Raw genomic sequence first — 27,131 nt, 5'->3', positions numbered from 1 at the left:
TATCACCAGAGTAGGTCAGTTCGGTCTGTCTCTAGACCATTGCCAGAAGTCTATTGTGTGGGTATCTTTGTGGATTTCTGTGGGCCTCTCTAGCACTTTGCTTCTTCCTATTCTCATGTGGTCTTCATTTACCATGGTCTCCTATTCCTTTTTCTCCCTCTCTGTTCTTGATCCAGCTGGGATCTCCTGCTCCTCCAAGTTCTCTTTCCCTCGATTCTAGCTCTTCATTACCCCCACTCATGTCCAGGCTGTTCATGTAGATCTTATGCATTTCTCCATCATTGGGCAATCCCTGTGTCTTTCTTGGGATCCTGTTTTCCAGGTAGCCTCCCTGGTGTTGTGAGTAGCAGTCCAGTCATCCTTGTTCCACATCTAGTATCCTCCTATGAGTGAGTATATACCATGTTTGTCTCTCTGAGTCTGGGTTACCTCACTCAGGATGATTTTTTCTAGATCCATCCATTTGCCTGCAAACCTCATGATGTCATTGTTTTTCTCTGCTGAGTAGTATTCCATTGTGTATATGTACCACATTTTATTTATCCATTCTTCAGTTGAAGGGCATCTAGGTTGTTTCCAGGTTCTGGCTATTACAAACAATGCTGATATGAACATAGCTGAGCAAGTGCCCTTGTGGTATGATTGAGCACTCCTTGGGTATATGCCCAAGAGTGGTATAGCTGGATCTTGGGGGAGATTGATTCCCAATTTTCTAAGAAAGTTCCATATTGATTTCCAAAGTGGTTGTACAAGCTTGCATTCCCACCAGCAGTGGAGGAGAGTTCCCCTAGCTCCACATCCTCTCCAGCATAAGGTGTCTTCAGTGTTTTTGATCTTAGCCATTCTGGCAGGCGTAAGGTGGTATCTCAGAGTTGTTTTGATTTGCATTTCCCTGATAATTAGGGATGATGAGCAATTCCTTAAATGTCTTTCAGCCATTTGAGTTTCCTCTGTTGAGAATTCTCTGTTTAGTTCTACAGCCCATTTCTTAATTGGACTGTTGGGCATTTTGATGTCTAATTTATTGAGTTCCTTATATATTCTGGATATCAGTCCTCTGGCAGATGTGGGGTTGGTGAAGACCTTTTCCCATTATGTCGGCTGTCGCTTTGCCTTGTTGACCATATCCTTTGCTTTACAAAAGCTTCTCAGTTTCAAGAGGTCCATTGATTGATTGTTTCTCTCAGTGTCTGAGCTACTGGTGTTATATTTAGGAAGTGATCTCCTATGCCAATGCATTCAAGACTACTTCCTACTTTCTCTTCTAGCAGGTTCAGAGTAGCTGGATTTATGTTGAGGTCTTTGATCCACTTGGACTTAAGTTTTGTGCACGGTGATAGATATGGATCTATTTGCAGCCTTCTACATGTTGATATCCAGTTTTGCCAGCACCATTTGTTGAAGATGCTTTCTTTTTTCCATTGTACACTTCTGACTTCTTTGTCAAAAATTATATGTTCATAGGTGTGTGGATTAACGTCAGGGTCTTCAGTTCGATTCCATTGGTCCACATGTCGGTTTTTATGCCAGTACCAAGCTGTTTTTATTACTGTAGCTCTATAGCAGAGCTTGAAGTCAGGGATCGTGATGCCTCCAGAGGTTGTTTTATTGTACAGGATTCTTTTGGCTATCCTGGGTTTTTTGTTTTTCCATATGAAGTTGAGTATTATTCTTTCCAGGTCTGTGAAGAATTGTGTTGGTATTTTGATGGGGATTGCATTGAATCTGTAGATTGCTTTTGGTAAAATTGCCATTTTTACGATGTATTCATTTTAAATATGTTTACACCTTTTAAAACTGTAGTTCCCTTTTGTGAAATTCCTGGGCTTCAACTCCTGCTAGTCGTTTTATGTCTTTTGACTCATTGACCACTTTTTTTTTCTTTTGTGTTTCATTTGTAAAATCATTACTACAATTTCTCCTCTAAGACAGTGATCCCACACAAAATCCCATGATTTTCCAGGGCAGCTTTGTGCATGTCCCCACTGCTATCAGGGAGACTGCCAACATGAAACAGGTTTTGATTTCTTAGATTAAGAATCTTTGTACCCTGGGGCAACAACTTCAGTTGTTTTAGATTGCATTGTTTAATACAGAACCTAGGCAGAGGGTGACAAATGCCTTTGTTTCCTGTTTTGGTTAGCAGACACCTTCACACCTTTTCATTCTGTACTTTGGGTTAGTTAGATAGAGAACAGTTCAATGCATACTCCAAGTTCCGACTCTCTACCCTGTGATGCCTCTTCTACTTCCCCTCTGCTTTCCCACAATAGGACTTGCCCTGCCCTCCAGGACAGCTTAAGTACTTCCCTGCCTCCTTCTGTGATTTCCAGCATTATCTCTGCTTTGGTTTTCTGAGCATTTATCTTGCTCTCTTGCATGTGTAGCGTTGCAATTTAAAAACAACAACAACAAAAAATGCCTTTCCAGAATTTCTAGGATATCAAAAAGGGAGCTCTCCCTCCACTACCATGTTAAGAATGTACCTTCCTTTCAGATCTGGGGATAGCTTTATAACTTTGAATTCTAAACTAAGGGCTTTAAGCCCGGGCCAAGCTTCCCAGGGACACACTAGACAAATAGCATCGCAGTTCCCTTCCCAATTCCTTAATACCCTCTTCAGCAGACCTTAAGGAAAAAACCCGGGCTCTCTTTCCTTTAATTTGAAATTTAAACTAAGGGAAACATGAGGAATTAAGAAGCTCCAGATCACAAATTTTAGATCTCTAGACTGAGACCTTTTTTTTTTTTTAGTCTTGAATCCATACTTTCACTAAATCACAAGAACAACCATCAACTTGGGGGAAAAAAAAAGAAACAACAAAACAATGAGCCAGGCTTTCAAGCAACTCTGCAGATGAAGTCTCTTGAGGTGTGCTTTTTATGAGTGTGAGTGAAGTGAGAACATTGTGGCTACTTCATTTTGTGTTTTGAAAAGTATATGAGAATGACTTAATACGAATACTGCTGACTTTTGTTAATCCAGTTCCAAGCTTGTGTTCTTCACTCTCATCAGATTTCTGAGCTTTAGTGACAGAGGGATGATTAAACCTTTAAAGGAGTGAGTAGGAATGATATTCAGAGAAGCTTATCTTCTGTCCAGAGATCTCACACAGCACTCCTAGAGACTGTTAGCATAAGTCACATCTCTCTTCTGCTCTATTTTGATTAAGATCAAATGTCAGCCGTGTGAGCACTTACGTAGTGGGTGGAGAAGGGGGCGGACATTCACTTTATAGCCTTGTAGGCTGCACACCAGCCTTTATCACTGCTGGAATGTGGCTTGAGAGGTAACAAGATGCCACAGTGTAGTGGGGGGAAAAGCCAGGCATCTGGTTCCTGCCCTTTCCAAAGCCACAGACTGCTCTATAGTGAGACTAGCCATGGCCTGGGAAACAGAAGAGCCTGGAATTCTCCCCTTGTCCAGGCACATCAGAGCTTCTGAAAGGTAGTAAAGAATGTTCGTCTGAGAATGTGGATCCCAATCTAGGCATTCTATATGTGCCACGGTCAGCTTCACCCCAGTGCTGCCCCCACACCACCTACCTTTGGTACTGTCCCAACTCCTGTTTCCTGTGGCCTCCTTCCCTAGAGTAAGCATTCTGCCTGTCTTAGGGAACTGTTGAACTGTCACAGAGTACCTGGAACTGGGTAACTTAGAGAGAATGTTAATTTATCATTGGTGGCCCTGAAAGCTAGGTGGTTCATATGAAGGCAACAGCTTCTAATGTCTGGTGAGGGCTTCCTTGCTACACCCTCAGTCTGGCATGTGTCAGGCTGTGTGAAGTGTCTTTCAAAGGGACCATAATCCCACCTATTAGGCACCCCATGGCTAATCATTTTTTAAAAGTCCAACTCTTGATTGTACCTGAATTTTGGAGGCATCTATCCAAAGCATGGGACATCCTAACTAAATCTCACCTGCTTGTCTGTTCCTTCCCTCTCTCCTCATCCTGATCAATCTCACAGACTCTACTCTGTTGTCCTACACCTTTTGGCCATCTGCCCTTTGCCTGGAACACTTCTTGTCCCTTCCCCTTGAACTCAAAACACCCATCTCTTCAGTCTTCCAGGCCACTGGAGATAGTAGCAACTCTACAAAACTGTCGTCCCTCTCCCCTTTGGCTGGATTCCATCTCACCACCGACTGAGGCACCTTGATTAAACTCCCCTGACCCTTGACATTTACCACTGGCATGTTGTATGGAAAATAGGATAGATATCAGCTGTGGCTGCCAGGACCAGCTCTGCCACTACTTCCACATGTGCCTTTGAACAGTCAGGTCACCATCTGGGCCCCAATTTCCATATCTATAAAATGAGGAACTTTGCTGTTATTCACTGTAGCCCCAACCAACACTGATCCTAAAGACTGTTTTCTTCCCTGAGACCATGGGCACCAGGAAGAGAGTAGTGTTAGCTCTTCGAGCTGATCCTGTAGTACACATGCTGGGTACTACAGAAACAGAGCTTTGTGTTTGTATATGTAATACACATTCATGTGGATACCCAGGAGTTGATATAGATTGTCAATTGCTCTCAACCTTACTTTCTGAAATAGGGACTCTCACTAAGCTTAGAGCTCACCTCTTTGGCAAGACTGACTGGCTAGCATGCCCCAGGGATCTCCCTGTCTCTGTTTCCTCAGCATGGGGATTATAGACATGTACCATTGTCACTTAAAAAACATGGGTCCTGGGAGATTGAACTGGGCTCTTCATGTTTATGCTATAAGTACTTTATCAGTTGAGTCATACTCCAGTCCCAGAATAAGGGGCTATAGGGCTGAATGATTGCAGACAAGAGACAGGTGCACAGGGTGGGTACTGAGTAGCAATGGGTGGTGGGGGGCAGGCTGGCCTGGGAGTCGCATGTGCTGAGAATTGAGAGGATATTTCCACTGACTCTGTGTAGAAACTTCCCTCTTGGTTTTCGGAACTTCCCTATGGAATGAGTTTATGATCTTTCTTCCTATTTAATAAGAGTTGAATAATGAGTCTCACAACTGGCTTGTTATTTTCCCTCTAAGGAGATGTGTAATCTAGGCAGAGGCAGTAACTCATGGGACTAATAAAGGTCCCTGGAAATGTGTGATTGAGGATGGAGTTTTCTAAAGTGGGAAATTAGAAGGCTTTAAAAGAACTTGGAAATGAAAAAATAGGGAGGCCAAAATCAAGCTTCAGGCAAGCTTGTCTTGCTCTTTGTACAGATTGGAGTCAATTTTCAAAGTTAGTGTCACATAGTAGGTCTGTCCATTCAGTAGAAGCCTCTTCCTTCTACTTCATTGTACATAGACATGTTTGCTGCCGTTAATGCAAGGTTGAATCTGGTGCAGTATCAGAAGGCTTAGGGCCTCTTATTCATTATTGGACATCAGGCAACTTTGGCATTCTCTCTGTTAATATAGTACTTGTCAGTCAGTTCTTCAGTTTCCTTATCTGTAAACTAAGGATGCTTTTCGCACTCTGTAGAGTTGTTTGTGTGGTAGGCAGCCTCCCAGTGGCTGCATATTGCACACTGGCTCCTGTTATCACCCAAAGAGTCTGGGAGATTACTGTTCAGCACATTTCCCCTTCACTCCTGTTCCTCTCTGAGTATCTTGGAGTTTCATAGCAAATCTTTCAGCTTCTCTAATGTTTGATCACCCCTAAGTCTGTGCACCTGTTTTCATCCATAGATATCTAATGCCAGTTGTGTGTGTGGTATACGTATGTGTTCATGTGGGTTTGTGTACATGTGTTCTACTTTGTTTTCTGTTGCTGTGATAAAATATCACAACCAAAAGCAACTCAGTGAGGAAAACATTTATTGCGTCTTATAGCAAAGTCCAGCATGAAAGGAAGTCAGGAAGTAGTTTAAGGAGGGAACCTGGAGGCAAAAACTGAAGCAGAGGTTATGGAGGAATGTTGTTTACTATATTATTCTTCATGGCTTACTGAGCTTGCTTTTTATCCAACTCGGAATCATTTGCCTAGGAGTGACACCACCCACAGTGGGCTGGGCCCTCCCACATATATCATTAATTAAGAAAATGCCCCAGAGACTTGGCTAAAGCCGAGTCTGATGGAGACACTTTCTCTCAATTAAGGTTCTCTCTTCCCAGATGACTCTAGTTTGTGTCAAGGTGACATAAAGCCAGCCAGCACAGTATGTAGGTACACATTGTTGGCACTGGGTGATTTCCTCTCTTACTCTCCACCTTATTTTTTTGGGATAGGATCCCTCACTGAACCTTGATCTCAATGACTGGGTTAGGCTGGCTGGCCAATGAGCTCCAGGAATCTGTCCATCTCCTACCTCCTAACTCCAGCACTTGGGGTGCAGATGCACACTGCAGTACCTGGCTTTTTTTTTACGTGGGTGTTAGGGATCGAAACTGAGATAGTCATGTTCTCACAGCAAACACTTTACTACTACTGAGCTATCTCCCTAACCCTCCATTGTCAGTTTTAACAATGATGATGATATAACAATAATTAAATGATGCAGGCTTACCCATAGCACTTATACTTCTATCAGGAGACAAAGAGTCTTGGTTTTGTAAATACATTTTTGCAAATAGATATTTCAGGGATACATTTTAGCCAAGAAAAGCAACAGTAGGAGCTGAGAAGGCCTCTCTGGGGAGCTACATCTTGGGTCTTTCCTTGGAGGTACATGGCGGACATAGCACAGAGTAAGCTCAGCTCAGCAGCCCTGGATTTAGTCTTATTGCTCTCAGTTACTGCAGCCCTTTACATTCCCTGGTCCCATTTCCTCGTCTGTCAGAGAGTAATTGTGAAAGCAAAAGAGGTCTCTTAAGGTGGTTACAGGGATTAAAGTAAAAAATTGCTATGAATGCGATTTGTGCCACCAAATCCATAAAATACGATATGCATTTGCTGCACGCTACTCTCCAAATTACATTCATTTGTCCTGTGCTCTGATAGCTACACCCATTTATTTACTTCCAGACCAAGCGTGACAGGTTGTCCTCGCCTCTAGCAAGCCAGAACATCCTGACACAGAATGTTTTCATCTGAAGGAAGTGAGGGCTGGGGCAGGGCAGAGGCACTGTGTGGGCGAAGTCTGTCTCCTGGTGGCTTGTTCCTGGCAGGAACAGAACCTGTTAAACTTTATTTTCTTTTACCATGGAAAGTAGGGGCTAGCCATGAGTCTCCAGACTTTGATGGCAGAGACCATGCTAAAATTTATAAAAGTCTATTAGGAACAGCTGCCCTCAGGATGGAAAAAAAAAAAAAAAAAGCCCATGATCTTCTGCTATTTAAGTATTGTCTGAGGAAATGAATTGCTTTTGTTGAAAATGAGCTGGACCTTCCAGGACTTTGTCAATTTAAAAGTCAATGGCAATTAAAACATGTCTAGTGTTCAGGGGACAGAGTTATGTTGGACTGGAACTCACTATGTAGACCAGGTTGGTCTGGAACTAGCAGCAATCCTCCTGCTTCTTCCTCATAGGTGTTGGGATCACAAGGGGATAAAAAGGGCTTCTGTGGGCCCTTTCTAAGCAGCATGTGCTCAGAGATTGAACACAAGGTGAGTGTCATTGATGTATTTTAAATCTCAGAAGCTGTTCCTGTGCTTACCAATGGGTAGTTTTCTTATAGAAATTTGATTTGAATTTTAATTTTCCTATTTTGGATTAGTTCATGCTGTGATTCTCTTCCATTTTACCCTCCTCCCTAGTTAAATTAATGCACTGACGGCAGGCATACACAGGGTGACTGCACATGGTGAGGAGGGTCTATACCTGCCAGTGGACTCTTGGGTGTGAAGCCTGAAGCTTTCATTCCCTCTCTTGGAAAAAGACTGATGTGGCCTATGGCTGGTGTGGGAAGCATGGCTGGCTCAGGATCCACTTGAGGTCTCTACAGGGCAACCACCAAGGTGGCCAGTGTGGGGGAAAAAAGAGGGAGCAGTCCACACTAATGCAATCATTAAAAAGGCAGCAGAAACAACAGAAAACAAATAATATGCTCAACAAAATGCCAACAGAGAATGTCTTGTCTTGCAGGCTGTGTAGGATGACCTGCTTGGCCTCCCTAGCAACTGACATCAAGTGCTAAGGCTCAGGGGTGGCTTTTTCCTCAGGGGAAGTTTTCAGGCCATTTTTGCTTGGAGTTCAGGGCTAGGGACAAGCTCCAGAGTGCGGCTGAAAGATGCTCTACATACCTCCCTGAATGGCCTGCAGGGAGACTGCAGTGGCACCTGTCCAGGGCAGTCCTCTGCAGGCTTGGCTGGTCAGAGCCAGATTTGCTCATTGTAGGAATTTTAGAAAAGATGAAAAGTTATTAAGAAAAATAAAAGTTGTCTATCAAATAAGAGCAGTATTAGGGACTTTGTTGGGGAAGCAAGAGGGGACATTCCAGATCTTTATATAGGCATTGGTTACTACACAGGAATGCTACATATTTATCAAAACCAGCCAAGGTACTCTTAATATTTGTGTTCTTCATTGTATGTAAAATTTATAGGAAAATCAAAATCAAAATAACCATTAAACTTGAAAGAGTGATGCGCATTATATATTATTTAGGGGGAAGTGTATAGATTCCTGCAAGTTACTTTGAAGTATATAAAAAAATCAGATGGCTTGATTATGGATAGATGTGTGATCAACCAAATATAGTAAACCATTAATGATAGGATCCAGATGGTGGATACATGAGTGTTTGTGATAATATTCCTTCAACTTGGCTGTAGCTCTGAAAATTTGCATGATAAGATATAGAGCTAAAGAGAGTACTGTTTCAGAAAGAGATCCATATTTAAAGCCCAAACTTAACTACTATTTACATTTTAGTGCATATCATCTTCTTTCATTTTAGTTTCTAGGAATACATAATTTCACATTATGAAGATCTTACTTTTTGCAGATTTCTTTTCATATTCTTTACTCAGTAGTGTATCTTACTTTTATCATAAAAGTTTTACGTAATTTTTAAGTTAAGGCATTTATATGCAGTAAAATCTACACTTTTAAGTGTATAATTCCATGCACTTGATGGATGTATTTTGCAAACACAACTACCAAGATATAGACTACCATTCTAAATGATTTCCCAGTGCTCCTCACATGTTACCTCTGGCAACTACTGATCTGTATTTCAGAATTGGAATAAAATGAAATCATATAGTACAATGTGTAGTGTTTTGACTTTGGCTTTTTTTGCTTCATGCTTTATTCACATTGCATATCCTAGCAGTTTGTCCTTTTTTAAAGCTGATAAGTTGCATTATAAGAATGTACATTTATGAAATTTCATGCTCAGTAAAGCTCATTGTGTCTTATAACTTGTTTTATTTATGTATTTCTTATTACTTGGATATTTACAATATTTTTTGCTACTATGAATACCATATAGTGAACATCGTCATGTCTAATTTTCATTCATTGTTTCTTTGAGGTAGATTCTTAGGAAAGGAATTGCTGAATCAAATGTAAATATTTTAAAGCCCTGAGACATTTTTAGTCATTAAAATTTTTTCGTGAGTTTCTTTAAGCGGTTCAGAAAAGTCTAGACTTAGAACTCTGCCACTGTTTCTAATTGTCTTCCCTGCCTTTCTTTTCCGCTATTGTTACTGTAGAACTGATTGACGCTTGAGTGCAGTCATCGAACTTGCAAATTCTAAATCATGGAGGCCAACCAGGAAGCATCTCTCTTTTTGGTGAAGATCTTAGAAGAATTGGACAGTAAACAAAATACTGTTTCCTATCAAGACCTATGCAAGTCACTGTGTGCCCAGTTTGATCTGTCTCAGCTTGCCAAACTGAGAAGTGTGCTTTTCTACACAGCATGTCTTGACCCCAACTTTCCAGCCACTTTATTCAAAGACAAGATGAAATGCTCTGTAAATAATCAGCAGTCAAAGAAGATCATGGTGGCAGCAGATATCGTGACGATCTTTAACCTGATCCAAATGAATGGGGGCACTGCCAAAGAAAAGCTACCCACAAGTTGCCCCAAGGTGCGCAAGAAGGAGGCATCCTTTGAATCTTGCAGGTCAGACAATGAGGTGTGCAATCCAACAGTATGTGAGCCTCTGAATTGTGAGCTAGGCGAGAGGCCCTTTAGCCGAGGCTACCCCACCAGGCAATCATCCAAATGCCGGAAGAGGGACTGCAAGGAATGCCCACAGTTTGTCCCTGCCTCTGAGCCCAACTTCCTGTTGGGTGTCAGCAAAGAGGTGAAAAACCGGGCAGCATCTCTGGACAGGCTGCAAGCCCTGTCCCCATATTCTGTGGCCAGTCCTCAGCCCTGTGAGATGCAGAGGACCTATTTCCCCATGAATATTGAGAATGAGTCCATTTCAGATCAGGACTCGCTGTCCATCAGCCAAGGCATCAAGGAGACCTTCATCTCCAGTGAGGAACCGTTTGTGGTTCAGTCTTGTGTTCAGAAAAGGAACATCTTCAAAGAAGAGTTTCACAATCTCATGACTGTGTCCCCCAGTTTGGTTGGTCCCACTAACAAAGCAGAGGAGGATCATGGGGAGATCCAGAGTCAGAAGGAACTCCACAAGCCCCCCTTCTTTAACCACAGCTTTGAGATGCCTTACCACAACCAGTACCTGAATCCAGTGTATTCCCCAATCCCTGACAAAAGGCGGGCAAAGCATGAAAGCTTAGATGACCTTCAAGCCTCTACCTATTTTGGGCCCACCCCAGTGATGGGAACACAAGATGCTAGGCGCTGTCCAGGAAGGTCCAGTAAACAGACTCCATGGCCCGCCAAAAGCTGGAGCCTAAACACGGAGGAAGTGCCTGACTTTGAACGGTCCTTTTTCAATAGAAATCCCTCTGAAGAGAAGCTACGCTATCCAAATTCTGGCAGCCAGACCCCCAATTTCTCAGGCCCGGACAGGCATCAAACTTACCTGGTGCCAAAGGATCAACAGAAGGTTCTCCCTGCCAGCTATGGAGTGAAACCAAATGGACTCAAATCTAAAGAGATCTCATCCCCTGTGGACCTGGAAAAGCATGAAGCGGTCAAAAAGTTTAAAGACAAGAGCATCAGTTGCACTAGTGGGCAGCACAGCTCAGACACCAGCAGTGTGGGTACCCAGACAGAGCAGCACGTGCTGGATCCCCCAAAATGTAAGGACTTGTGTACCTTGGGTCAGGCCAAGTACAGTGACAGGCATGCCATGAAGCACTCGGACGATGACTCAGAAATTGTCAGCGATGACATCAGTGACATTTTCCGGTTTCTCGATGACATGAGCATCAGCGGCTCCACAGGAGTGATACAGTCATCCTGCTACAACAGCACCGGCTCCTTGTCTCAGCTTCACAAGTCAGACTGTGACAGTTCGCCAGAGCGTAACCTCGCCAAAATCACCAATGGGGTCTCCAGCAGCAAGGGAGACAAGTGTAACCGGCCTGAAAATGTCCACCGTTCTGAAGAAGAGTTGAAGAGCAGCGTGTGCAAACTGGTTCTCAGGATTGGTGAGATTGAGCGGAAGCTGGAATCACTGTCAGGGGTCCGTGAGGAAATCTCCCAGGTCCTTGGGAAACTCAATAAACTAGATCAGAAAATACAGCAGCCGGAGAAGGTGAATGTGCAGATTGACCTGAACTCCTTGACCAGTGAGGCACCTTCTGATGACAGTGCCTCTCCGAGGGTCTTCCGCGCACACAGTGGCTCCCATGGACCCAAGCTGGAGAACAGCCCAGACTGGTGCTGCTCCGATGCCAGTGGAAGCAATAGTGAAAGCCTGCGTGTCAAGGCCTTAAAGAAAAGCCTCTTCACCAGGCCGTCTTCCAGGTCCCTGACCGAGGAGAACAGTGCCACAGAGTCCAAAATCGCCAGCATCTCCAACTCTCCCAGAGACTGGCGAACCATTACTTACACCAACCGCATGAGCCTCAATGAAGAGGAGATAAAAGATGCGGGCCCAGGTGATAGCAAAGACTGGCATCGGAAATCTAAGGAGGTAATGGGAATTTAAGTTCTCAGGATGGGTTTTAGCATTGCCCCAGCCTCAGACAGTTTGTGAGAAGCCTTGCCTCTTGCTGGTGACTGTGCCTTTCTGGTTCCCCTTCTAGAATTGGCAGGCTCTGCCCATGAGAACAGAGAGGGCAACATGGGCAGGCTGTTTGTGCTGCCAAGGTGCCAGTCAGTTGGGTGGAGCTCATGCTGTGATGCTGCCGACAGTAGACAGTGCAGTTGGGATATTGGACAGGTGGTGTGAGAAGGATTTCGCAAAAGGGGGAGTGCACTGAGGAAGGCAAGCATCACCAAGGTCATCTTCTTGTCCTTGCTGAGGTAGTGAAATCTGCACCAAGCAAGCAAGGAAAGTGGCCTTTGCAAGTGTCCTGGCTGATAGGTCTCTTGTATGAACTTCGTTGCATGCATGATGTTGCTTTTGAAAATGTGAGCCTTTTCACTATAAGAGAGTTGTTTACTAAGAATAAGGAAACATTTTCATTGTTCCATCATGGAAAAACAGCCCATCATAAACAGTCTCCTTTTCCTCTTTGGTTGTCTCTTTTTCTTTCAAAATAGGCGCTCCATACTTCTCATGTGAGTGTTATTTTTGACTGTTTATCACAGCCCTCACTCCACCAGTGCTGGGATCCATGCATGCATGTATTCAAACACTTCCTTTTTCTGTTCTGTGGTGAAGGGGACTGTTCCGGGGGACATGCATCCGATCCCTTCACTCTAGATGGGTTCCAGTGTCTACGCCAGGCTGATACACTCTCAGTCTGTAGCTTGTCTTCCTGCCATTCTCTGCTTCTGTGGTCATTGGACAGGCCATGAGCTTCCTCCCGGGGTCTCTGAAGACTGGACTGCAGGGAAGGGAGTAGTAGGGTGGTCTTCAAGGGTGCTGAGCTGAAGAAGCGGTGTGGATTTCCCAAGTGATGTCAAGAAAGGCAAATTTGCAAAAATGGGTTTGAATTCAGGGTCCGGAATGAGGGGATAGAGAAAATTGAAGGGGAATTATTTTTTTTTCTGATTCCAAAGAAGCCCCTTGTATCCCATGGTTCTCTTTTCCCTAAGCTGCTTGCCAGAGACACCAGGCTAAGGCTGGATTTCTGGAGCCCAAGGTCTTATATAACCTTGACAAATGGCCAACACAATCCTCTTGGAAAGTCTCACATCAAGCTGCTACTGTTTGAAGTAAGCCCTCTGTACTGTGTGGCTATTTCATTGTGACTTTTCTTCTTGGCACTGACCAGCGTTGGTCACTGTCTCAGCTTCGGTCTAGTGTCAGAAACTGCTGAAGACCCAGTCCTTCAATGTCCTGCCATCATGTCCAGGTCAAAGTCCTCTGGTCTCAGATTAGCTGTTCTGTTCTCTTGTAGCTAGTGTTTCCTCTTTGTTTCTGTTGTGGGGGATGGACCGCACCCCAGCCATGGCTCACACATGCCCAGTCTAGCTTCCAGCTTCTATGTATTTACCATTTGTGATATCTCTTTCATCTCTGCCTCGTTTGCCCTTTGGTATCCTCTAGTCCAGCTTTCACGTCCTACCTGGGGCTTGGGGACCCACCCTCCATCTTCCACCTTGTCTCTTGAGCTACTTCTGTGCTTATTTCCCTAAAACTCTAGGTGTTCAGTGCTTCTAATTCCCAAATCCCCTGCAGCTCTTCTTCACCTCAGTAAAAAGTCTCCAAGTTCTAACCCAGGCTTTTAAATTTTTTGGTTGTGTGTGTGTGTGTGTGTGTGTGTGTGTGTGTGTGTGTGTGTGTGTGTGTGTTTGTGTATTCTCGTACATATGACATATGGAGGTCAGAGGACAGTTTGTGGAGCTAATTCTCTTTGTCTACCATGTAGGTCCTAAGGATCAAACTTCGGTCACCAGACTTGGTGGCAAGTGCTTTTACCCACTGAGCCTGAGTTTCACATACTTCTTTCTAACCAGAATGCAGCATTTTACCCCAAAGCCCGCTCTGCCTTGATGAGTACACTTGTATTTCCTCAAAACTGCTATGGCCATTCACTCAGTCACCTACTTAGCAAATGCTTCAGTAACTCTTACAGACAGACCTTGTTATATGATCAAACCTTTCTTCACATAATTCCTACATCCAGATTGTCCTATCTACTTCCTCTGTTCTTAGAATAAGGTGAGACTGGCTGGTGCTGATCTGTGCGTTCCCAGGCCTCTGGGTTCTGTGCACTCCTCAAGGCCTCCTCATTCACACATATCTGGACACTTCTACAGGGATTGTTGCCCATCCCTTACTCTAGCTTTCAGTTCTCTTTGTTCAGATGTGCTGGTCAAAACCATTTACTGAAACATATAGATTATGTATATACATACTGACTACTGTCTTAGAGTATTAACTATTAAGTAGTAGGAACAAGCCTGGGCCTCAATGAGATGTTCTTAGAAGTGTGTCATTTCCTAGTTGGGCATCACTGAGTCTATCTCTTAGTCTCTCTGACCTGATCTTACACATTCCCAGTGGGGATGATTTTAGTTGTGATGCTGAAATGTTAATGGGAAGATGATATGAAATGCTGTACATCTTGCACTAGGCAGAGTGGTGGATATAACAGCCAGCCCAATGGCTACCACCAAGGTTACTGTCATGGGAATTTCTGCCATCCTCAGCTTTGTGCAAGGCCTGCTTACATTAGGACTGAGGAATGATAAGTAAGCAGAATAAATAAAACCAGCAGAGCCTCTTAGAAAATCCCTGGCCTTGATGAATTGGAAAGTAAGAGAACCCCATCTTGCTCGATTTACCTAAGTCTATACCTCTGTCAGTAGCCTCAATGGTTTTAAATAGCTGAGCTATACTACTTCTGGGCACGAGCTGGTGGATCAGGTGTGCTGATACGTGCTTTTAGCCCATGTGCAGGTGTATGATAGGCACACGCACAGTCACACACATCTGCTCATCATATGTTCACTTGTCATATCACCTCTACTCACACTCTTCTTTTCCTCTTTTTATTACTTTCAAACAGAATGCTTTGCTCCCTGTCTCTTACACCTAGTGCCATATCATTGGTTTCTATCCCTTGGACAAATCATGGTGGACTGCCCTATTTATTAATACCACTTTGCTGGAGCCAGGGTTAAAAGACAAACAAGCTATTCCCCTGCCTTGGAGAAACTCAAAGTCCAGTGGAGGAGGCAGCCTGGCAGATAAGCAGTTACAGTTTAGTGTGGCAAGTTCTGGCTGAAGGGGCTGTACACAACCCTCCAAGATCACAGAGGTAAACCCCATCTCATTTGTGAGGGAGTACTAGCTGGAGGGTCATCTCTGTGAAAAACCGGTGACCTCTGGGTGGATATAGGAAAGATCAGAGGCCCTGTTCTTACAGGTTCACTGAGAATAGAGTAGCCTGTGATGTGTCTCAAGGCCTGTGGACATAATTGACATCGAGCCCTTTTAGCTACTCCTACCTCCACACTGCTGCCCAAGTTATTCCTTTATCTTAAGTTTTGTACAGATACCTTTGAAAGAGCCGCATGCGACCATGGACAGTTATTAGAGACTCCCCATGTGGGGTTTCCAGCTTGGCTTCTCTCTTCCAAGGCAGGCTGTCAGCAGAGCTTTTAAGTAATTCCCTGCAGAATGATCTGTCTTTTTCTCATTGAGTCTAGGCATAAAATGGGACAGAAAAGAAGGGGCATTAATATACAAGATTCAACCAAAGACCCCCAAACTAGCTGATTAGGTTTAAAACCCTGCTCAACAGTCTGTTATCAGGCAAATAATTGAGTCTTTCTGAATTTCATTGTCTGAGTATACAAGAGGAGTCAATTGTGGTAAGGATGGTGTAAGGATTGGGTTATAAAGAACTTCCTCTAAATGTGGAGACATTTGCTCTTATCAGTACTATCAGGATCAGAAGCTCTCTTTAGAGAATGTCTCTTCAAATAGGTAGACTTTGTATGGGTTCATAAGTAAATTCATGTTACTACCTGGGTGCCTACTGGGATCTCATTGATTAAAAAGCTGGCTTGCTGCTCAAATGTACTATGAGACCTGATGGCATCTCTGTGGCTTTTCTGGATGTTTCTGTGCTCCTCTGCAGGCAGACAGGCAGTATGACATTCCCCCACAGCACCGAATGCCCAAGCAACCCAAAGACAGCTTCCTGGTGGAGCAAGTATTCAGTCCACATCCTTACCCCACCTCCCTCAAGGCCCACATGAAGAGCAACCCCCTGTATACAGACATGCGGCTGACTGAGCTAGCTGAGGTCAAGCGGGGCCAGCCTTCTTGGACCGTAGAGGAGTATGCTCGCAACTCTGGTGACAAAGGCAAGCTAACAGCCCTGGACCTACAGGTGAGCCTCACTGTTCCTGGGTGGGAGGATCCAGCCATGAGCTGTGTGGATAACTTAAATCTGGCCACTCCCTCAACCTTCAAACTCCCTGGGTCCCTGCCACAGAATTCTGAACTTAAATAAATCAGAGAACAGAGAGGTCTTTTTGTTGTTGTTGTTTTAAACAAGGGGATTTATACCTTGCCTATTTGTTTGTAAGCATTTAACAATGAGGGTGCTTGATTTATATATTTGTTGGCCATCTGATTTGCTAATGATGCATTTAAAACCAAGTGCAAATTCTAGTCTTTGCTCACAAGACCTGAGCCAAACTGTTTAATGAAACACAAGCTGATCTCTCCTTCCATATGTAGCACGTGGGATAAGCATGTTTGTGGGAGCCAAGCTATGGATTATGTTTCCATATGGAGCCACCCCAGGTAAGAGTCAATCCTAGAAGGTCTGTGAATGCCATTATGGCTAGAGGGCATGCTTTTGTTGTTCACCCACCACAGGGCTGGGTTTGGGCTGCACTTTTATTTTGGTGGGCAGCTCTGAGTGGTTCCATTCACAGCACGTCTGTCTATGTTTTCACATCACTGCAAAGGAATCAACGTGGCCACCTCTGGGCTTAGCTGTGTGGAGAGAGAGGCCATAGCACCCAAGGAATGCGTTATCTCCAGGTGGCCCGTGCACTTGAGGCATGGTTGATGAGAGCTTTCTGTAGGCCCACTATGACAAGGCTCTTCTGCTAGACAAAGAGGGTGTGGGAGGCACAGCATGTGGCAGAGAAAAGACAATGGGTTTGTGCAGCACCAAGACCTAATTCAAAGCTTCTTAAGACTTTGCGACTTGGGGCACTTATTTCACCTGCTTTAGCTGTGGTCCTCTCACTTGTGAAATGAGCATAAACATATCAACCTTAATGGTATTGTTGTGAGAACTGAAAATAATATACATAAAAAAAACCTGGCACTGGTTGGCATTGAGAGGGATGGCACTCAGGAGTTGGTAGAGGATGCTGCAGTCAGGCAATGCACATAGTACTTTTCACATCCATCACTTAGTTCCAGGCACAGTTGCCTGTGAGACCATCTCCCATTTACAAAACAGGAAACAATGGGAGCAGGAAGCTCAGTGAGTTGGCCCAGGTCAGACAGACCTGGATCTATACTGGACCACTGGACAATACATCTCCTCTTCTTTCTCTTCTCTTCCCTCTGTAGTATTTCCCTTTGCCATTGCTAGGAGTTTAACAGAACTTAATCTCAGACAAAAGAATTATAATCGCACTTGGATATCTGGGACACTAAATGGTAGCAATTGAAGGGAGCCCTGGCCCAATCCTGGAAAAGAGGTCTGTGGAGGCAGCAGGGGCACCCTAAGCTCCCCCTTGCCCCTCCTACTCCATGTAGTAATATCCCCATACACACCACATGCCACTTGTCTCTTTGGGTTGCTGCTGTCTTTCCTGTCATCTTCCTGATGACAAGCAGGCTAAATCATAACTTGAGTCTCCCTCAAGCAGACCTCTGTGCACTTTGCTACACGTGGAACCCCTTGATCAGCATGCCTTAGGTTATCATAACCTACCAGCTAGAAAACGTTCAGAAACAGCTCCAGAGGTTATGATAACCAATGTTTCACCGTGCCCTGGAGGTGACCTTGAAAACAGATTTTGAAAGTTTAGGGAGAGAGAGCTGAGCGATTTTGCATGGATAAACACATGTGGTTTGAATGTGCCAGTGTTTAAAAGTGTAAAGATAAAATTAGGAAGGATAAAATAAAAACAGCCGTTTGGGTTACAGAGCTTTAGGCAACTCTGCTTAACAATGGAGGGACAGAGTATCCAGTCGCATGTTCTGAAGGGATGGAGAGCTCATTGCCTGGTGATGTGTTGGCAGAAAGGCAGAGCAGACATCCGAGGCAGGTGGGGCAGTGAGGCACCAGCTTATCTGTTTGCGTTGCTTTGCAGAAACTCAAGAGCTGTTCCAGGTTAGCACTGGAACATGTTTCTTGGGGCCCATTTTTGTCCATACGTAAACCCATTAGTGATATCCACTGAGGGGGTAGGCACTGGTGTAGGCCTGGCTTTATTTTCATCATTTGGTAGGCCTAATTAACAAGTGAGTGTGCGTGTGGTGTCCCTGGGAACCTGGGTATTACCTCTCTGTGCTGTGGTGCCATTACAGCTTGAAGTTATTGAAAAAAAAACTAATTAAAATAGTTTATTTCACAGGCAGACTCTTAACCCATAACAAAGTGTAGATAGCTGTGAAAGGAGGGCGATTCCCTTCTGTCCGAGATAGAGAGCACAAAGCACAAAATCTGCTGTGCTCTGTGTGCTGCGTCTCTCCAAGGCCAGCCCTGGAAAACTGGGGGAAAGAGCAGCTTATTTTGGCCATAATGATCAGCGTTTGTCTTCAAGGTTATAAGGCAGGGAAGGCTGTCTGTCTAACCTTCCACCCAAACCTAATCTTCGTGGGGACATTATTCACATGATAGATCAGTACTCCAGCAAGACAGGCCTATCTTTGGATCCCTTTATTCCTTACTGAATGTGTATTTAGCTATTGAAGGATTTTCATGTCAGGGAGAACAAGTGGGGCCCACCTGTGTCTATGGAGAGCACAGCTCTGTGTGTGTATGTGTGCGTGTGCGTGTGCATGTGTGTGTGTGCATATGAATTGTGTGTGCATGTTGCACATATGCATGAGCATATGTAAGCCTGTGTTTTCATGTGTGTGTGTATTTGCGTGCATGTGTATGGGGGATATAGTTCTAAATAGTAGAGCTTAGTCATTGCAAAACTGTTTAGATCAGTTCTAGAGAGAGGCTCCTAGACTCCAGCTTTGGACACTAGGCCCCAGGAGTTTCTTACAAAGACATTTACAGGCTTTCCCCACATCAAGAACATTATGGTTTATATTAAGGGTATTGTGGGTGGCTAGCACTACCTTCTGCTCTTCTATATAGTTTACAGAATTTATAAACAGTGTCGACACCAGCCACGCTAAGTTCTTTTCTCCTGACACGTTGTACAGTGTTGTCCAGCCTGCCCATCTACCCACTGTAGCACCAGAGTAGCTCCAGATGATTTGTAAACGACTACTCTAATAGCCTTATTTTTGGACATCAAACTTAGCATTTCATATAGTTTTTAATGTCATCAAATGTTATCTTCATTTGATTTACTTAAATGACTTAAAAATAGAAAACTCATTCAGAATTGGGGACTATACAGAGGCAGGAGGCCAGCTGGAACAGGCCTGCAGGCCACAGTCTGTGGACCCCTCCCCCCCAAATATATGGTAGTTATCAACAGGAGGGATGAAATCTTGAGACTGAATGGCACTGAGTTGTCAGCACCCTGCAGTAAGCAGATGGCATGCCCAAAGGGATGATGGGAAGGGCTGCTAGTAAAGAGGAGTGTTCACTGTGTTGTGAGCAGGTTAGGGGCTGGCAATAGCCAGTGAAACATCCAGAGAGCAGACTGAAGAGAGAGAAGAGCTGTTGCCTTTCTTGGGTCTGAAGGTCCAAGGGCAGGAAGCTGTTTGTGAAATTCACCATGGCCCACAGCTCTGCAAGTTAGAGTCTGGTGGGAGCCTAGCTGTTGGCAGCTGCAACCCATTAGGAAGAAAACAAGGAGAACCCTCACTCCACATTTCTCTCCTCTGGTTCCTTTTGGCTAAGTCCACACTGTGGCTCCAGTGGGCACAGAGCAAAGTGCAGAAGGAACTATCTAGAAGGGCAGGTGGGAAATGCTGAGCATGCTTTAGGGTTGTGGCTACTCCTCCAAAAGTGTGCCACTGCTGAGCTTTCTCAGTCCTACAGGCCTGAGGTTTACTTTTGTTTTTGATCCTGTGTGTGTGACTTTAATGTACTCGTGTTTATAAAACTTAAACAATCTAAGAACCCTTCTCACAATGGGTATTTGATTTGTGATTTAGAGATTTAGGTGGCTTCACTTGGGTCTGTAATGTGTTATTGCTTTTTTTTGGTGACACGTTATTAAATGCTTACCATAAAACAAGAGCATAGCTCTGCGTCATGGAAATAGATTATAGCCATCAACGTGCAATGGGCTTCATGGGAAATGTAGGTTAAATACGATACTTCCTCTGCAGATAATGCATTAATCTTGAGTAGGCATTTGCTGTAGAAGCTGGCTTTGAGGGAAAGTGCCACTTAGTCTAGAATCATCAGCAACACAGGTCCAGGGTGAGGACAGTTTGCCCTGGGTCTGAAGTCCTTTACTTTGAACAGTGTTATAACCTGCTCATGCAAATGCTTAAAATGGAAATATTTTACATTTTGATTGAGCTTGAGGTAACTTTGATTTTTTCAGTAGAAGCTCTGAGAAATGAGCTGACTAGAAATGATAAGATGGTCTTGTTTTGAGCAGATCTTTTCTTTCTTTCTTTCTTTCTTTCTTTCTTTCTTTCTTTCTTTCTTTCTTTCTTTCTTTCCTTCCTTCCTTCCTTCCTTCCTTCCTTCCTTCCTTCCTTTCTTTCTTTTTTTTTTTGAGACAGAGTTTCTCTGTGTAGTTTTGGTGCCTTTCCTGGATCTCACTGTGTAGACCAGGCTGGCCTCGAACTCACAGAGATCCGCCTGGCTGGCTCTACCTCCCGAGAGCTGGAATTAAAAGCATGAGCCACCACTGCCTGGCTCAAGCAGATCTTTTCTTAGAGGCTTCTGGTAGAGAATATTTTTCAATGACTTTTCTTGCTTCGCTTACAGTGGAGCCAACCTACTCTTGGTCACATACCCTTGAAGTTGAGTCTTGGCAGTTTTGCTTACTTATATAGATAGGACCCCTGGGTTTTGTGTCAGTTTTAGTGAGGGAGAAGCCAGTGCAGTCTATGATGTATGGATGGGTCCCTGGAAGCCATTTGCTGGCACAGGACTGGTGGGGAAGCATCTTACGATGCTCTCATTGCTAGCCACCAGCTGCAGACAACTTTTAAATGTTCCGGAGTGGAAATTGTCAAGATGTCTTGGACCTGGTTTCAATATTAACTGTATTTCTAACATCTTTTTACTTTTAGACTCAAGAATCTTTAAACCCAAACAACTTAGAATACTGGATGGAAGATATTTATACTCCGGGCTATGATTCATTACTAAAGCGGAAAGAAGCTGAATTCAGACGAGCCAAGGTCTGCAAGATTGCTGCTCTCATCACAGCTGCTGCATGTACGGTCATTCTAGTCATTGTAGTGCCCATCTGCACGATGAAGTCCTGAACCTGTGGACCCAGTATTACATGCTGTTCACGACTTCCACCGTTTTCTTCTGGATTTCAAAAGCTCACCCCAGTGTGGCTACAGTTTGTTGAAATAGAGAAAAAAAAAATCTCAGATGCTTTTCTACAGTGCTGAAGGTCGTCGTCAGAGAGTATATACTCTAGAAAGAAATCTACCTAGCTGTTAAGCTTAGTTATAGTTAGACTCTGATATATTTTCAACAGTACAGTATCTTTTGCCACATATGGAATGCCATGGATAATCGGTAAATTAAAAGTGAATATTCCAATCAAAGGGGAAAAAAAAAGGAAGACTAATTGGATTCTTCCACTTTGATGATGATTCATGGTGGACATCAAGTTATGCCAAACAGATTCAATACCTGCTCTTTGGAGGAGCTGATGGTAACACAAAGGGGGTGGGATCCATTTCCTTGACACTTTACGACTGTTGCTGGTGAAGTACCTGGATGTGTGTCAGCCATGAATGTGGCTTCTCTTTGGACTTTTGTCAAGGGCTATTGACTTCCTTCTTGCCCTCTGTCACTGTCACTGCAGGACATCTGAATCCCTGCAGTTCTTCACAGCAGCATTAAGAACCTTCTTCCTGGGCCCAGGTAAGAAGGAGCTGCACTTCCAAGCATGATATCCAGTGTCCTCTTTTTGCAGAATGGGCCAAGATACTCAGGACAGGCCATATTCCTGTTGTCCCGAACACATGTGAGTAACATATTGGGGTATGTTCAACATCTGAAGGTCACAGACACCCCAAAGGATGTCCTGTTCTTGCTCTGGCATGTGGTTCTGTTCCTTGATTTTCTAACTCTTGGTGGTACCCGATGCTCTACTCTGAAGAGTTTGGAACTTGTCGTTGTGCCTTGAAGAGCAGAGACAATGGTGACACTTTGACATTCTAACTCTAAACCATGGTTGCCATCCACCACTGGCACCAACCATTTTCAGTGGCGTTTAAAAGAATGTTTATTTAATAACGTGGTAAAGGCACCAAGGTCTCCTCAACTACAACAACATCTACTCCAGAGTTTTGAATATTTGTCAGCAGTGCAAAAAATAGTATCTATTTAATCTATCTATCTACATGTCTAAATACCTGGTTTTTGTTTATTGTCTTCACTGCTAATTAAATTGAGAGCAAGATTTTTCCAAGTGTACAAGAAGCTGTTGTAATTTTATTAGAGATTGATCTCTGTTTCCACCTGATTGGTGCTTTGACAATAATTGGCAGAAAGACTTCTTATCAACATCTATGTCTAATGTCTTACAACAAACTAAAGAAAATGATTAACAGATTTAGAAATCATAAATTTATTTAATAACAAACTGGCACATACACACATTGTGGTAGTAAGAATAATCACTTTGGAAAGTTTGCACACTTTCTGCAAGTGGAATCTGAGAAGCCCTTTCATTTCTAAAGCAATAGGAGTCCAGCATCCATCCTAAATAATTCCAAACAGTGCTGAGCTTGCTGCACCGGATCCTGTTGTCACTAGTGAAGACTAGACAGTGCATTTTCTGATGCTAACAGATGAGGCATGGATTCTCTCACCTGTAGGGAGCCTTTGTTTTTAAGAGGTCTTCATGGTATCTGTTTCTGTTGATATGTTATGTTTACTAATGGATCTTCAATTACGTGACTGAAACTTAAGCTTTGATTAAGGTGGACTTGTCATTGAAAATGAATACATATACACACACATACATACATACACACATACATGCATGCATACATTCATGTTTGTTGTCAGATTTTAGTCCTTTGGTGCTCTGTATTGGATTGGGCACTTCAAATAAGGTTGTTTCTTTCACTCCAAGAAAGATACTAGGTTACATCCCTCAGAGGCCCTGTTCCACCTCCCCCTTGTTAACAATGACTCTGTTCCACATTCTGATGCCACCATTTTGCCCCACACTACAGATTAAGCTGTAAGAGAGTCAGAGATAGCAGTTTTCAACCTCTTGATTTGTGACTTTCAGAACAACAGAAATATATGCTCCCAGGGTAATAAAGATCTTGTCAAATCCCAACCCAACTGCTCCATTTGACAGATGGGATTATGGGGGCCAGATGGCACTCCCTTGATGAAACTGCTGATATAATGAACCAATCACACTTCATCCATTGACACTGCCCTGGGGTAAATCTATTTCTAATGGGCCCTACGTGGGTCATGTGCCTAGCTACCTAGAGAGGGCATGACTATAAACCTAAGTCAAGCATAGAAGTAAAAGAATCCTATAGAATTTTCTAATACCTTTTTCCTTCCTGGGGAGGTAACCAAAGAAATCCAATATTGCTCTAAGTCCAGTATACGTCCAGCTCGACGTTGTCACATAATGAAAGCATCTAGACCCAGTAATAACCCAGGAGCCTGATCATGAATGGCAAAGGAAGAAAGGGAGGTGGTTTTCTCTGGAAAATGGCCATCCTTGGTCAGAGAGTACCAAGCCTGGTGTTGAAGGACCACACCTTTGCCATGTCTGTGAGCTCATGGATGCCTGGAGTCTCAGAATCCATAAAAGATTATGTTTATAGTTAGACCTCTTTCTCTTTGACCCCAAACTTGCTTTTCTTAGATCCCAGACTCACCCTAGCTCAGTTTTTATAATGAAGTAAGATAGTTTACTCGACAGAAAAGTATGCATCCCTTTGTACAATGTGTTCCCCTCATCTCCTGTTGCAATGCTCTGCCCCCAAACCCAAGGTAAAGGTGACTGACTGGCCTTCTGTACTGAGTGTCATCTTATTTCACTCTATAATTTTTATAGAAAATACATATTTTGTACCCAAATCTAAAGTCACTTCATTTTACAAATTCACTTCATTTTTGTTGGGTTTCTTTCTTTCTTTTCTTTCTTTTTAAATTTATAACATTAATCAGATGACTTTACCATTGAAGGGATTATTTTGCAATCAGATGTCTCTATCCAGTGATGAAATTCAGAATCATTTCATCCTTTTTACTAATCTGAATTTGTTTTGAACACAGCCTTGCAGAAAAGCAATCACTAATCAGAAGAACTTTTCAGTTCTCTGCTATCAGGAATTTTATTCTAGCACTCCCTTGTTTAAACAACTGATACAATGAAGCCAATCACACATCATCTGCTGCCAGCTAATCATAAATTATTTATTATTTTAGGGCATGCAGCCATGTGAATAATACCTCCAAGGCTAGCTTAATAGATATGATAAAAACAATCAGTGTTCTGAATATCTGTACTATTATTGCCATTGTCTTAATTCCTTGTGACACCTTATTTGTTTGTTTATACTATTGCACAAAACCCCTCTGCTAATGGTTTAATGGTATGAGAATTTATAAATGTTGGAATTCAACATGCTTCCTATTATTAATATAACCAACCTACAAGAATATTGTGATTAATTGTGTGAATACCAAATCATTATATACTGTATATTGTACTACAGAAATTTGTATTTTAAGGCAAAGATTTGAATAACTGTTGGTATAACTGAAGAGTATGAGATATTTATTAAGTAACAGTGAGAAATGGAGTAACCTTCCTTATTTATGCCTTATGAACAATAGAGTGTGAAATGTAAGGCAAAGTTTCACGTGAAGACCCTAAAGGGGTGGGTTTCCTTGAAGGCAGGGATTGTGTCTTTCTATGTTTGTTCTGTACAGCTCTCAGCACACTCTTGGTGCTTGATAAATGTTATATAATACCAATAACTAAGCACATTTTTAGATCTTTTTTCAAATGGCTCGTGTAAAATTTGGTTAATGTTGGTTTGAAGCTATCATGTAAAATCTGCCTCTCCAAATGTAATCAAAATAAATGGAAAATATGCAGTAACTTGTAATGAGATTTTATTTTATCCAAAATTATAGGGTTCAGGTTTATGAACATGTTACAAACTGTCCATCTTGATTTTTTTCCTCAAATTGAATGATTCCGAAGTAAAAATCAAAATATGTGAGCAACCAAGTCCCCTTCTTGCTCCTAGTCCCACTAAAACCTTGCAGAAAAATCACCATCAATCACTTGATTATGTTGCTGCACACTGTCTCCACAGTTTCCTGTTGTTTCACAAGCTCATGAATACATCACCATTTATTTATTCTTTCTACTAATGAATGGATATTTAGGTCCAACCTGCAAGAGTACTATGGTCAATTGGAATGCCCAGTCAATACATGCTGTGTGTTATACTACAGAAAATTTTATTTCAGGGAGAGAGATGCATATCGGTGCTCCTGGGGGAAAGAGCTTGGGCTTATGAATATTCTTGATGTACCCTTTCTGTTACACATGACTTCTGGGTTATGAGAGATGCTTAAATGCTAGGTTAGTGATGAAGGCTTTCTAAATACAGTTCTGCAAATATGCCCTGTTCCTGTTTTTGTATGTGAAGGCTCAATTTCCACATCCTTCCCAACAAGGCCTAGTGTTGAGTGTTTTCAAAATATCATTTCCAGACTGGAGAGATGGTTCAGTGGGTAAAATACTAGCTGCCAAACCCGAGGACATGAGTTCAATTTCCCAGATGTAAAGCTGTGCATGGTAGAAAGCATATGTGATCAGTCCCACTCCTCCTATGGTGAGATGGGGGTAGAGACAGGTAAATCCCCGGAAGCTCACAGGCCAGCTAGCCTGGTGGATACAGCACCGTGGTAAACAACAAAGACCCTGCCTCATATAAGGTGGAAGATTAGACTGTCATCTGAGGTTGTCTTCTGACCTTTACATGTGGACTATGACACACAGGTACATGGGCACAACAATGAAATAAATTAGCATTTTCCTGTTTGATAATGGAATTTGTTGAGTTTTGTGTTTATTAGCCCAATGGATATCCTGTCTTGTGAAGTGTTCCTTTATATATTTTTAAATGACATAAGAATTAAATTAATTTTTATGATAGCATATAGAGCAGTAGGTTTCACTATGACACTTTAATCTTTGGGTGTCATTGGAGTGTGTTCCCATTATTCCTTTTCCAACTATCCTCTTTGGTGTGCCTTGCTCCTCTCAGGCTGTTTTGCATATTGCCATCTAGTCCACTCTTCTACTTTCATGTCACATGTATTCTATTAACTCCTCTTCCCCCACTCCCATAAGGTCTTCTCCTCCTCTCTTGATCACCTTTCTAATTTCATGACACACTCATATCATATATATATCGTATATATCATATATATATCGTATATATCATATATATATCGTATATATCATATATATATATATATATATATATATATCGTATATATATACACTATTTTAAGTAAGAATCCACATGTAAGAGAAAATGCCATACTTGTCTGAGTCTGGCTTCATTCGCTTAAAGCAATGATCTTCAGTTACATCCAATTTCCTGTAAAAATTTTTTTTAAAAAGAACGATATTGACTGAAAGTAGAGAGAGTGGGTACCCTGTCTTATTCCAGATTTTAGATAAAATGTTCTCAGTATTTCTTCATTTAATATAATATTGGCTGTAGGCTTGTGATAGCCTTTATTGTCATGTTGATGCATGATCCTTCTACTCTTGGTTTATTCAGGGCTTTTGTTGTCAAAGGATGCTGAATTTTGCCAAAAGCCTTTTGTCTCTATTGAGATGATCATTTGATTTCTATTATTAAGTGTACTGAAGTATTTTACT

At 42.7% G+C, this 27,131-nt stretch overlaps 1 protein-coding gene across 4 annotated transcripts in view; it reads left to right on the top strand.

The window, feature by feature from the left end:
- Minar1 (membrane integral NOTCH2 associated receptor 1) overlaps positions 1-25,325 on the top strand; it is a 35,470-nt gene extending 10,145 nt beyond the window's left edge. For 3 of the 4 annotated variants that reach the window (XM_052716559.1, XM_052716551.1, XM_052716568.1), the window contains exons 2-4: positions 9,589-11,937; positions 16,004-16,258; positions 21,286-25,325. In XM_052716559.1, the coding sequence (XP_052572519.1) occupies positions 9,637-11,937; positions 16,004-16,258; positions 21,286-21,483 (2,754 nt within the window). In that variant the 5' untranslated portion in view covers positions 9,589-9,636 and the 3' untranslated portion in view covers positions 21,484-25,325. Of the gene's footprint in view, positions 1-9,588; positions 11,938-16,003; positions 16,259-16,611; positions 16,678-21,285 lie in introns of all 4 variants that reach the window. The other variant, XR_008213711.1, reaches the window with a different exon arrangement.
- The last annotated feature ends 1,806 nt before the right edge of the window (positions 25,326-27,131 follow it).

This window comes from Peromyscus californicus, unplaced genomic scaffold (assembly GCF_007827085.1).
Source record: "Peromyscus californicus insignis strain IS unplaced genomic scaffold, ASM782708v3 Scaffold_11__1_contigs__length_118956290, whole genome shotgun sequence".
Lineage (NCBI taxonomy): Eukaryota > Metazoa > Chordata > Mammalia > Rodentia > Cricetidae > Peromyscus > Peromyscus californicus.
The sequence above is the reverse complement of the archived record's forward strand: the minus strand, read 5'-3'. Positions and strand labels throughout refer to the sequence as shown.